The following is a 13,322-nucleotide window of genomic DNA, read 5'->3' on the forward strand; positions in this document are numbered from 1 at the left end:
TCAATAAATATTTACTCAGCATCTACCATTTGTCAGACCCTGTTTGAGATGTTGGAGATATTGGAAAGTAAGGAAACAGACAGGAACCCGGTCCTTGTGGAACTTGCATCTTAGTGGAGAAAAACAGACAAGTTAATGAGTCAATTAATAAAATGTATAGCACATTAAATAATGATTAGTGTCACAAGAAAAATGAAGTAGGATGGAAGGTAGGAATTTCTGGGGATGGAGGTAGTATCAGTTCTTCTTAGGATAGTCAAGAAGTTTTCTCTAAAAAGACAGCATTAAAACAAAGATCTGAAGTCCAAAGCCTGACTCAGGGCTCTGTCTCACCAACCGTGACGTCATAACCTGAGCCAAAATCAAGAATGAGACACTTAACTGCCTAAGCCACCCAGGCACCCCCTGTAGAAAATTTCACCGTAGTCTCTATTATTTCATCTAAGTTTGCTGTCTGAGGAGAGGCTCAGAAACCTCTATGGAATAAGTAGGGTAGTAGGGTAGAGTAGAAAAAACTTGGATTTGAAGGAGTCAGAGAGCATGCTCACTTGCATGTTTTATACTGGCAAAAAGAAGAGTATTGTATAAATATCACTGTGCATGAAGCCATAATTTGCTTTTTCAGACTCTATGATAGAGTGGTGATTTCTGATAGATATTTCTATTTTTTTTTTTTAATTTTTAAATGTTTTTATTTTTGAAGGAGAGAGAGAGAGAGAGACAGAGCATGAGCAGGGGAAGGGCAGAGAGAGAGGTAGACACAGAATCTGAAGCAGGCTCCAGGCTCTGAGCTGTCAGCACAGAGCTGGATGCGGGGCTCAAACCCACTAACTGCGAGATCATGACCTGAGCTGAAGTCGGACGCTTAACCGACTGAGCCATCCAGGCAATTTTGCAACTGGGACTTTGTACAAACTCTATTTCTTTTAAAAATAAATTTAGCCACCCTTTATGTTGGCATAGGCAAGAAGAACACAAAGAAATAATTATGTCTCTGGAAATATTTCTGATAGCAATCTTTGTATATTTTGTCAGAAATGAGAAGTATTGATTTAATGTTTCTTATGGTCCTGGAATTTTTATTTTCCAAATTCAGTAGCTTGAGTTCTTGACAGCTCCAGAAAAGCATGTTGAATGTTATAAACATGACCCGGAACAGCACAGAAAATGACTGTAGTCATCTGCAAGGATCTTTACCATACATTTAAATTTGTTATCACAGAAGGGTTATTATAGTCAAAAGCACCTTGTTAGTGCCCTAACACAGAATGGAGGTGATGCCAGCTCCCGGGGGATTGTATTATGATATTGGAGGAGAGACAGTAGAAGACAATGAGCTATGTCAGAGCCAGTAAAGGAAAGAGCTTGGCCCTGGAGGGCTTTAGTTTTTCTGAGACATGTGGAGAAGACATGAACAACAACAACAATAGCAAAAAAAAAACAAAATGAAAACAAGCCAAAGGTTTTTCCAGGGAAAAACCCACCTCCTGCTTTTAATTTTTATGGCCTTTTTTCTGTTTGCCAAGAGAATCCATTGGATTATTTCACAACTCAGAAAAATAGCATTGAGTTTTATCTTAACTCACAAGGGATATGTTTCCATCACAAAAAATACCAGGCTCTTCTCTCTATGACAAAGTTGCATCTAGACTTTTTAGAATCAGTTATGTCTGGCAAGCTAAGCAGTAACTTTCCATGTTGGCATAAGATACTGTAGAATCAGGGGCTCCTGGGTGGCTTAGTTGGTTAAGCGTCAGACTCTTGGTTTCGGCTCAGGTCATGATCTCACAGTTTGTGAGGCTCACAGAGCCTGCTTGGGGTTCTGTCTCCCTCTCCCTCTGCCCCTCCCCTGCTCATGCACTCTCTCTCTCTCTCAAAATAAATAAATAAATAAACTTAAAAAAAAAAAGATACTATAGAATCAGAGACTACACAGAGCTCAAGCGGCCTAGTCATCAGTCAGTTGCCAGAAATTATTACTGTGCTACTCAGATAACATCACTGGGTGGTGATAATCATTTTCTGAGGTATTTTAGTAGGTCACCATTAGCAAAATTTCCCAGGGCTTGTCACTGATATTATTTATTTATTCCTCTTCTCCATTAATTATTCTGCTAGTGCTACCAACTGCCTCCCATGTTAAAGAAGCTAGGTGAAGTACATCATTATCCATTAGTATCCATTAGATGGTAAGCACAATTCAGGCAAGGATGCTCCTGCATCATTGCTCTATCCATGCATCTAGCTATATACATGGCACTTAGCAAAGTATATTAATATTGTAATGACTTTTTGTTAACTTATTGAATGATTATTATAAAGATATAGGAGGCTGGACAGAATTCTATGATCAATTCTTTTGAAGAGGTTGTATTTGTCAGAGTTGGACACAAAAGCATCGTTTAATTTTTTTTTCTTATGTAAACATCTTGAGGCAGTATTTTTTTTTTTGGCAAAATCAAAACAAAATAAAAACCCCACAGAACTTACATTCTAAAGGCTTGCTCTAAATACCTAGTGGATTTTCTAAACTGATAGCAAGTATGACATATTAAATTAGTACTTTATGAGATAGTGCAAATGCACCATTGATTTTAAGTTCCTAGAAAATAGTGACATACAGAAAGCCTTCCATGAAATATATTGAATTTACCTTTTCAGTAGTCTTTTCATGTTCCTTTTGACAGCAATTATTATTGACCTACTGTGTGCTGGGTATCTTATATGCATCATATTCCAATAATAATAATAATAGCAACAATAATAATAAAGGAGGAAGAAGAGGGGAGAGGAATGTAATTATTGATTATTTACTATGTATCAAGCACCTTTGAATGTTTCACATACTTATAATATTTAATGTTCACAAGACATATGAAACATATGAAATTATATCCTGTTTTTACAGATAGGGTAAGTTAGCCATTGAGAACTTAATTTGAGAAGGCTATTGGGCTTGGGAATGACAGCCCTGGAATATGAGGTCAGGTCTTTCCATTTTACTCGTTGTTTTAGATGAATGCTTATTAAGTGGATTTTCAATCCCCAAGGGACAATCCAGTCATTATTTGAATTCGTGTTATTTGTGTCAATTGAGTGATTGGCTTCGATAGAAATCAGGTAGTGGTCATTAAATAATATTGCTCAAGGAAGTTCTTCTTAGAAGGTAAAGCCTTGGTTTTATGAGCTTCAGTAAACACAGTTCTTTAAATCTTTTCCTTAGGAAACATGCAATGAATATCGGGCATTGATGAAAAATGGAAAATTATTTTGTTCCCAAGATAAAAAACTTTTTCAAAGCCCGGATGGAATAGCATTCATCAGCAGGTGTGCCACATGCAAAATGATACTGTGAGTAAAAGTTCTCGTTCTTTTGAGTGTTTGAGTTACCAGCTATTCTCTGAAATAGTAAATGTATTCTTTTTATATCCCATCAAATGTACTTTTCTAAATCTAAATGGTTAAATAAAAATGCTTAGCAGAAGTTGGATAAGTACCTCCTACCTGGAAAGATTTTTTTTTAACTTTTATTTATTTATTTATTTATTTATTTATTTATTTATTGAGAGAGAGAGAGAGAGAGAGAGAGAGAGAGAGAGAGAGACCACGCTAGGGAGCAGAAGAGGGGCAGAGAAAGAGGGAGAGAGAGTCCAAATCAGGCTCCATACTGTTAGCGCAGAGCCCTGCGTGGAGCTTGATCTCACTAACCTCGAGATCATGACCTGAGCTGAAATCAAGAGGTGGACCCTTAACTGACTCAGCCGCCCAGGTGCCTCCTGGAAAGATTTTTAAATCACTCAAATGGTATTCTAAAACATTCCAGAGGGTAGAGGGTTAATACCTTATGTAGCACTTAATAGTCTTTTAAGGATATAGTTCCAGTTTGAGTTTCCTGACTCTAGGAAAAAAGAATTCTTAGATGTGTTAAGCCCTGACTCTGTGGTACCCTCAGGAGTGAGAAAAGCCACTCCCCCCCCCCCCACCCTGGGAATGATGCCAGGCTCTCCTTATGGCAGCCAAACAGTAGAAGGCTTTAAGCAGGACACATCTTGCACTCTGACCCTGTGAGCTGCCAGTGTCTGTAGACACCTGGGATTACAGTAGGATGAAAAGGTCTAAAGAATTAATTTTATTTTCTACATCCCGGCAGCTCAGAAAGGCTGAGTGTCCTGAAAGTTTACCAACATCCATGTAATGCTTCTTAACTTGACTTCCTTCTCTTTGATGACACCCAAAGGTGGAAGAAGGCTTGTTATCAATAGAAAATCCTCAAATCAAAGTGTTCTATTTTGTTTTTGAATAGGGAGGTCATCTTTAATTTCTGACCACCATCAAAACTTCAACACTGATACTAAGCCAACACTAAGCTGATCCATTTAAGATAATTATATTATAATTAGCTTTTTAAATGCTAATTAAATCTCAGGGGATTTAATTTGACATAGTCAATAATATTGGGATAATGAAGCCATGATCACACATGCTGCTGCTAGTGAAGAAACTGGGGGAAGATGAAGGAAAAAGATCAAGATTTAGGTGGGGATGGGGGGAGACCTATGGCAAATTATTCTCTTGAACCCTGAATGTAAACTAGCAGTTGTATTAGTTACTACAAAGCTTCCTCCTTGTTACATAGGATTGTCTTGACAGGAGACTGAAACTATGAACCTAGTACATTTATTGAAAAATAATTTAAAACAAAAGTAGAATGCCTTGAGACATACAAGGCAGTTTATCTCTTTGAAGTCATTCACTCAATTATTATTTTTATCACTTACTTAAATTATGTCGGAATAAACTCGGTTTCTTAGTCTGGAAAGGAAACTGTGCAAGGCATAAAAGCTATCCTCAAATTTCTGAATTTTCTCTGTGGGACCTTAGAGTGTAGAACCAGAAACAGACAGATTTTGGTTCAGTGTGAACATGGTCTTTCAAAGAGACTATTCCAACAATGGCAGAGATGGCTTTTAGAGTTGGTGACCACCTAGATGTTGAAAGCACTGAAAGGGGTGGGGGAGTAGTCATTATGCAGTTAAAGGTAAAGATTCTTGCCTTCTGTGGAACCATATCTGAGATATTTTTCAGTACTGAGGAGACATTTATGGTACCTTGGCTCATTTCTGCATGTACCTCACTTCTGATATACCTGATTGAGCTCAGGGTAAGAGTCAAAATTAAGTTTGACATGTATGCTATTATCCCCCAAATTGGGAAAACATATCTAAGCAAGCTATGCTCTTCCTTGCTCTCTTCCAGGGAAAAACAAGCAAAATCCCAGAAGAGGGCTAGGCATTTAACAAGAGCCACTCAGGCCGATGCCCCAGAAACGGTGAGATTATTTGAAGTCAACTTGTCATATTTACTTTCAAGATTATGTTTGACTATTTAAAACTATTTGTTTATTTCCTAATTACTAGGTCATACCTGTTGTGAAGCCAACTACTTAGGAAGGGAGGGAACATGGCTTAGTCCAGGGGTGGGCTAACTATCTGGTACAGCTTGTCCCTATGCCCAACCCATGACCTAACTCTCAGAAAACATTTTGGGCACTGACAGATGCTAAGAGGTGGAGTAAGTGAGTGTGATGTCTGCCTTCCATAGCCATTTCTCATTCCTCCTGTCCTGTCTCGGCTTCACCAAGAGCCTTCATGGAACTATTAGAACTAAGTTCAAATCTCAGAATTCTTATTTATTGTCTATGTCACTTGGACAATTTATGTGTCTCTGCGTCTCAGTTTTTTCATCTGTGAAATGGAATGTGGACCAAATGAAAAACTAGGTTTAAAAAGCCAAGTACAAGGTTTAACACGTGTTAGCAGGCATCTAATTCCTTTTCTTTGTTTTTTCTTTCCTTCTTTTATTTCCTACTCATGTCCTTTCTGATACCTGTAGTTTCCCTAACTCAACTAGAGTTGCTTATTTGTATCTATTTCGTAGATTGGAATACAGGCTAATATTTGTTTGAGAAAAGTGCTCTGTGGTAAAAAAAAAATTTTTTTTGATAAAAAATCAAATAAAATGAAACCATACAGCTGCCAGCCACCACACAATGATTTCACTTTTTATTTTTTATGTATACACAATTTTTGTATTTCTACAAAAAAATAAGAATTCTAGACCCAGATTAAGGGAAATTTCTAGGGTACACCGTGTCACAGTAAGTTATTGACAAAGCTGGGGTTACCACTAGGAATCCTGACAACTCATATCACTATAGATCTCCTCTGTAGCTTCTTTTCCAACATCTTCTTTCTCCTCCACTCCTGTCCCTGACACATAATTAAAATAATCAGTCAGGGGAGGCACACCCAAATTGCTGTAATATCCCTGGGCTAACCGAGCTAAAATTTTCCCTGTCAACGTTACTCAGGTCTGTCTGAGAATCTTAGCCTCCACAGTAAACCTAGTCATCCAAATTCTTTGCTTGAACTCAACCAATCTCACTTCCAAAACAATAACACAGTCACCACTCAATTGGTCAATCCCTGAAAATCCTTTATCTGAGCAAAAGCGAGCTGCTTCTGTGCTCTGTAAAGTCTGTGGAGATCAGAAAGGTTTACTGGTAAGTTCCAATTCTGCCCTTACTGGTCACATTTAGAGAGAGCCTCCTTCAGTAAGATCTATTCTCCTCCACCTTCTCTTCCCCATCTTTCTCCTTCATGAGAAACTAATCAGTGATGTTTTAAAATATAAAATACAAGGAAATACAAACCAAAAAATGAATTACGCAAACATACCAATTTTAACAAAATTTCTAAATATTTCTAAATATTGCTAGTCAGATGTTTTCACATGTAGGCATATATTTGCTGAATTTTAATCAAGTAGGAATTTTAAGAAATAAAATTTTGGAATTTGAAGACATTATACCTTTCTGTTATCATTTTATGCCTGAGTTATAATTTTTACCTCTTAAGTTCTTATGGTTACTTTTTTCCCACCTAGGAAAGTACTTGTAAATTAAGGTAGTTCATATTTGTCTCTGGGCCTTTCAGATAATTTCTGTTTAGATTTTTACTTATTTGTGTTTGAATCGTTCATGTAATTACACTGTTTTTGTTCTTACTTTCTGTCTACTATAAGAGAGAAAAATCTATCCACTTTTTGTGCTTAGATTCCTCCCATCAAAAATCAACCCTGATACTCACTTTCAGAATAAGGTGCTCTTCCAGTTCAAGAATTTTCCTCCTACAGAAATCCTTTCTCTCTTGCATCATCAATTTCTACTTCACTAGTATGTCATTTTTTCACTTTCCAACTCTAATATCCAGTCCATCTACAACTGTCATTGGTGTTGCCTCCAAAGTATATCCCAAGTATGACTCCTTTTTACCATTTTCATTTCTACCACCCTCGTCTAATTCCTCATAATCTTTAATGTATTTGGTCTGTGTAGAGACTTTATTTTTTACTTGATTGATTCATTTATTTATGATTTAGGTTGCGAACTGTGTAGGATATTAAGTTCATATGTGTGTATGTATGTGTTCCTGAGTTACCTATTCTGTTTAGATGAGTTCATTGCTTTAATAACTAATAAGGCAGGTCCCCTTTCTTAATTCATCTTTTTCAAAGTTGACTTACCTATGTATAGACCTATATTTCCCCCCTATATTACAAATAAACAGTTTATTCAGTTTATGAAAAAATCTAACTTGAGTTTGGGAACCCAAAGTGATTAGGGATACGAAGAATTTATAAATTAATTTGAGTAAATTGACTTTTTTAAAATGTTTATTTATTTTTAAGAGAGAGACAGAGTGTGAGTGGGGGATGGGCAGAGAGAGGGAGACACAGAATCTGAAACAGGCTCCAGGCTCTGAGCTGTCAGCACAGAGCCAGGTGTGGGGCTTGCACTCACAAACCACAAGATCATGACCTGAGCAGAAGCTGGACGCTTAACCGACTGAGCCACCCAGATGCCCCTAAAATTGACTTTTTATAGTAGTAACTTGACCAACTCAAGAGCACAGAATACCTTATCATTACTTCATAATAATTTCTGTGTACTTCATGAAATCTATATTCTCCACAGAGATTTTTATGATTTTTGCTAATACCTACAAAATTTGTAATTTTATTGCTATTTTGATTGGTATTTTATTTATGGTATTTCTTTCTGGTTATTGCTGGTATAGAAAAATTCTTTTGATTTCTATAGGTTAATCTTACACTGAATAGCTTTATGGCATCTTCTGTTAATTCTGATAGTTTATCTATTAATTTTATCATTTTTTCTTGGTAGTTCATCACATTATCTGCATAATAAGAGATAGTAGGTGTTTCATAACTTCCTTTTGCATTTCATCACTCCTTTATTTCTTTTTATTTTCTTGTATCATTGGGCAGGATCTAGAATTCACAAGTTAAATAGTAGTGATGATAATGAACATCAGATTGCCCTCTCTTCATATATTAAAAGGAATATATCTAAAGTTTCTCCACTAAGTATGTTTACTGTAGGTGTTTTTTAAATAAACTATAGCAGGTTTAGAAAAATTTCTTTCTGTTCTTAATATTCTAAATCTATTTTGATCATTGTCAAATGCCTTTTCTGCAACTATTGAAATAATTTTCTAACTTTCCTCTTTCAGTCTATTAATGTAATAAATTTCTTGATAAATTTGCTAATGTTAAACTATTCATGTTTTCTTAGGGTAAATCATACTAACCTTAATATATTTTTAATATTTTTGATACACTGTTGAATTATAGTTAGTATTTTATTTAGAAAATTTGAAACTATTTTCCTAAGTAAAATGAGTGTATACTTTTCTCTTTTTAATTATTCTTATCTGGTTTTGAAATCAACATCAAATTACCCTGAGAAGTGGCACTTAAGGCTATAGCTGAATAACAAGGTTAGCAAATCCTTTCCCCAAAAACCAACTATAAATCTAGACAAAATTGACCAAAACAACCTTATAGCATCTGGAAATTGACCAGTAGCCTATGTCAATCTGATAAGCATTTATGCTTGAAAAACTGCTGAACTTTGATTTAAAACAATGGGAGTCTGTGATGTTCTTCTTAAGGAAACTCCCATCTCACTCTTGTTGTTGGGTTGGTATAGAATGTCCACCAGTTGGGCAGACTATGAGGGTCAGTAACTGCACTGTCTTATTGAAGTAATTTAGAGCAGTGGGCAACAATTGTATCCAGAGGTGTTTCCAGTAAATGTCATGATCTTCACCCAGAGTAAAGAAAATGGCCTGAAGTGGTAACATGGTTGAGGCAAGCATATTTCTGGCTGGGTCTTCATACATAGGCAGCAGAGTGTAAAGAAAGACCGAGCAATTCACACAGTCTTCGTTGGCCATAATATTGTGCACAAGCACTTAGAAAACACACATGAAAAAATCCCAGTGGAAAGCAAATGCCGAGGTAGATGTAAATGTATTCTGAATTTTGAATGTCCTCCTCAATATACACAGGCCTATCTGTAGGGGATGGAAGCCTTACTAGCTTGAGATGTTTGAGCACAAACTGTGTCTAATCATTGGCCATCTGCTAAGCTATAGAGATATGGAAAGAAAAACCTAAAGACCCAATCTTAAAAAAATAAAAACTATAAATATTTTTTTAGCAGATGTATCAACAACTGTACATTGTGGGACAGCAAGAAATCAGAGAGTTAGCCCAGCCGAAGATGCAAATAAGCAACACAACAGCAAAAATATTCTTTATAGTGAAATCATTATCCAAAATGTCTAGCCATCAACAAAAATTATGAAATATGAAAATAGTAACTGGAATGTATGACCCCTACCCAGGGGGAAAAAAAGCCAATGGGAACTATCTGAATGCCTCTGGGGGTTAGATTTTGCAGAAAAAGGCTTGAAGCAGCTATTTTAAAAGTGTTTAAATAGTTCAAACACTACTGAAATAATTAAAGGAAAGTATAATAACAAAGAATAAATAAATGCACATTTTCAGTAAATAGAGATAGAGACGGAGATAGACAAAGATAAATATCTCAAATAGAAATTCTGGAGTTGATAGCATAACTCACACAAAAAACTCAGTAGAGAGGCTCAAAAGAAGCTCTGAGGCTGCATAAAAAAGAATGAGTAAACTTGTAGAAAGATAAATAAAATGGAAGTAGAAAAAATATTGGTTAAAAATGGACACAAAGAATCCCTGAGGTAGTAAGCATGTCAATACATGTGCAATAGAAATACCAAAAATAAAAAAGATCAAATAAACAGAACAATTATATGAAGGAATAATGGCCTAAAATGTATCAAGTTTGATTTTTAAAAACTTACTCTTCACATTCAGTAATTGCAACAAGTCCCAAATAGTATGAATACAAAGAGATCAACACCTAGGCCTATCATGATTAAAATGCTGAAATCAAGAGAAAAAATTTTAAGTGGAAAAAGAAAAATGACACATTGTATATAATGGTTTGAATTAATGACTGGCTTCTCATCTAGAATAATGAAGGCCAGAACACAATGGTATGACATGCTCAAAGTACTGAAAGAAAAAAAATGCTTATCCATATTCTATATTCACCAAAATTAACCAATAAAAATTAAGTCAAATAAAGACATTTCCAAATAAGTGAAATTGGAGAAAATTTATTGCCTTCAGACCTGTTTTACAAGTAATAATAGGGTAGTCTTTTAGACGAAAGGAAATCACTTCCAGATAGTAACTTGGATTTATAGAAAGAAGTGAAAAGAACCAGAAATGGTAAACACATGGGTTAAAATGAACTACTTTATAAATATATTCCCCTTATTTTTACCTAGTTTCTTTTAACAATATAATATTTTATAAAGCATTAACTATAATGCTGTTTTATTGGGTGTATAGATAAAATATTTAAGATAACCATAGTACAAAGGGGAATAAAGGAAATGGAGCTATATAGGGGCAAAATGTCTATATTTTACCAGAATTAAATATTAATCTGTAATAGATTGGGATAAACTGGGATGAATATGATAATCACTAGAATAAGCAGCAATAAAATGATATATATAATAAATATGTAAAATCAACAGAAGTATTAAAAAGACATACTAGAAATATTTAACCCAAAAGAAGGCAGTAGTGGAAGAACAGAGAAGTAAAAAGGGTAAGAGTATATTGAAAACAAGCAGAAACATAGCAAATATAAATACAACTATATCAATAATTATACTAAATGTAAATGATTTAAACATTCTGATCAAAAGTCAGAGATTGTTGTTTAATTTAAAAAAAGCTACTATAAACTATCTCCAATAGATACTCCTTAGATCTACAGTCACAGGAGTCTGAAATGAAGAGTGATACCATGACAAGTATAACACTAGAGAGCAGGATTTGCTATACTACTATCTAACAAAATAGATATTAAGTCAAATATTATTGGAGACAAATAGGGACCTTTTATAATTTTTTTTAATGTTTTTATTTTTATTTTTGAGAGAGAGAGCATGGGCAGGCAGAGAGAGAAAGGATGACAGAGGATCCAAAGTGGGTTCTGCAGGCTCTGTGCTGAAAACAGCGAGCCCGATGCAAGGCTCACATTCACGAACTGTGAGATCATGACCTGAGCTGAAGTCAGACACTCAACCAACTGAGCCACCTAGGTACCCCAGGACATTTTATAATTTTAAAAGTATTAATACATCAGGAGATATAACAATTATAACTGCTCTTACTCACAGAAGCTCGAAATGTGTGAAACTAAATATGCTATAATTAAAGAAAGAGACAATTCAACAATAATAGTCAGAAATTTTAATACTCTACTTTTAAAAGTTGAAAGAGCCAACTAGAGAAAATACCATCAAAGATATAGAATACTTGAACAACACTATGAACTAACTGAAATATAGGGAGTATTTCCCCAATGATTGCAGAAGGTACATTCTTTTTAAGAAACAATGGAACATTCTATTAAATATCTATCTCAATAAATCTATTATTTTTTTGAGAGAGAGTGAGAGAGAGTGTAAGTGGGGGAGTAGGAGGAGAGGGAGAGAGAGAGAATCTTAAGCAAGCTTCATGCTCAGTGCAGAGCCCAATGCAGGGCTGATCCCACAACCCTGGGATCATAACCTGAGCAGAGATCAAGAGTTGGGTGTTCTACCAACTGAGCCACCTAGGAGCCCGTATCTCAATAAATTTAAAAGAATTAAAATCATACAAAGTATGTTTTCTGAAAAATAGAATTGAATACAAAACCAGCAAGAGAAAGAAATTCCGGAAATTCCCAAATATTTGCATGTTAAGCAGCATACTCCTAAAAAATTCATGGATAAAAGAAACACTCCTGACAGATATTAGAACACAATTTGAATTGAATAAAATTTTTAAAAACATAGCAATTTGAAACTTGGGCATTTAGCTAAAGCATTCTATAGAGCTCTAAATGCATAAATCAGAGAAGAAAGTTCACAAGTTAATAATCTTAACTTTCGCATTAAGAAGCTTAGAAAAAGAAGAGCAAGCTAAATCTCAACCAAGCAGAAGGAAGGATATAATAAAGATTAGAGCAGAAATCTATAAAATACAAAACTTTATTAAAACAATAGGAAAATTTAATAAACCAAATATTGGTTCCTTGAGACAAATCTTTAAATAAATTGACCTAAAGAGAGAGAGAGAGAGAGAGAGAGAGAGAGAGAAGACAATACTTACCAAAATCAGGAATGCGATTTGGGATATCAATATATGCCCTGGAGAAATTATAAGGATTATAGTAGAGTATTATGAATAAATTTGTGCCACAAAAAAGTAGACAACTGACATGAAATGGAAAAAATCCTAGAAATAAATGAATTATTAAAAACTGACCCCAAAATTAGAACATCAAAATACATGTATAACAAGCAAAAAAATTGAATCCATGATTAAATCAAAGAAAAGTTCAGACTTTAGTGGTGATCCCCAGCAAATAATGAAAGAAGAAACAGTATCAATATTTTATAGACTCATTCAGGAAGTAGAAGAAGTAACACCAGCCAGTATTATTTTGATACAAAATCCAAAAGAAGTGGAGCATGTGGGTGGCTCAGTCGGTTAAGCATCCAACTTGAGCTCAGGTCATATCTCAGTTTGTAGGGTTCGAGCCCTGCATCAGATTCTGTGCTGACTGCTCAGATCCTGGATCCTGCTTCAGAGTCTGTGTCTTCCTCTCTCTCTGCCGCTCCTCCAGTCTATCAAAAATAAATAATAAACATTATTAAAAAGTTTTAATAAAACAAATGAAGATAACACAACTACAGAAAAACTACTGGCAAATATTACTTATAAACGTACATGGAAAAATGTTTAACAAAACATTAGCAAACAGAATCCACAACATAAAAAAGATAAAA

The 13,322-nt window shown here is 35.0% G+C and overlaps 1 protein-coding gene across 1 annotated transcript in view; it reads left to right on the forward strand.

Annotated features, from left to right (window-relative positions):
• Nucleotides 1-13,322, forward strand: part of SPINK5 (serine peptidase inhibitor Kazal type 5) — a 95,810-nt gene that overhangs the window by 23,465 nt on the left and 59,023 nt on the right. The window contains exons 3-4 of the mRNA XM_042959130.1: nt 3,224-3,351; nt 5,257-5,329. Coding sequence (XP_042815064.1) covers nt 3,224-3,351; nt 5,257-5,329 — 201 coding nt within the window. The remainder of the gene's footprint in view (nt 1-3,223; nt 3,352-5,256; nt 5,330-13,322) is intronic.

This window comes from Panthera tigris, chromosome A1, assembly GCF_018350195.1.
Source record: "Panthera tigris isolate Pti1 chromosome A1, P.tigris_Pti1_mat1.1, whole genome shotgun sequence".
In the NCBI taxonomy this organism is placed as follows: domain Eukaryota; kingdom Metazoa; phylum Chordata; class Mammalia; order Carnivora; family Felidae; genus Panthera; species Panthera tigris.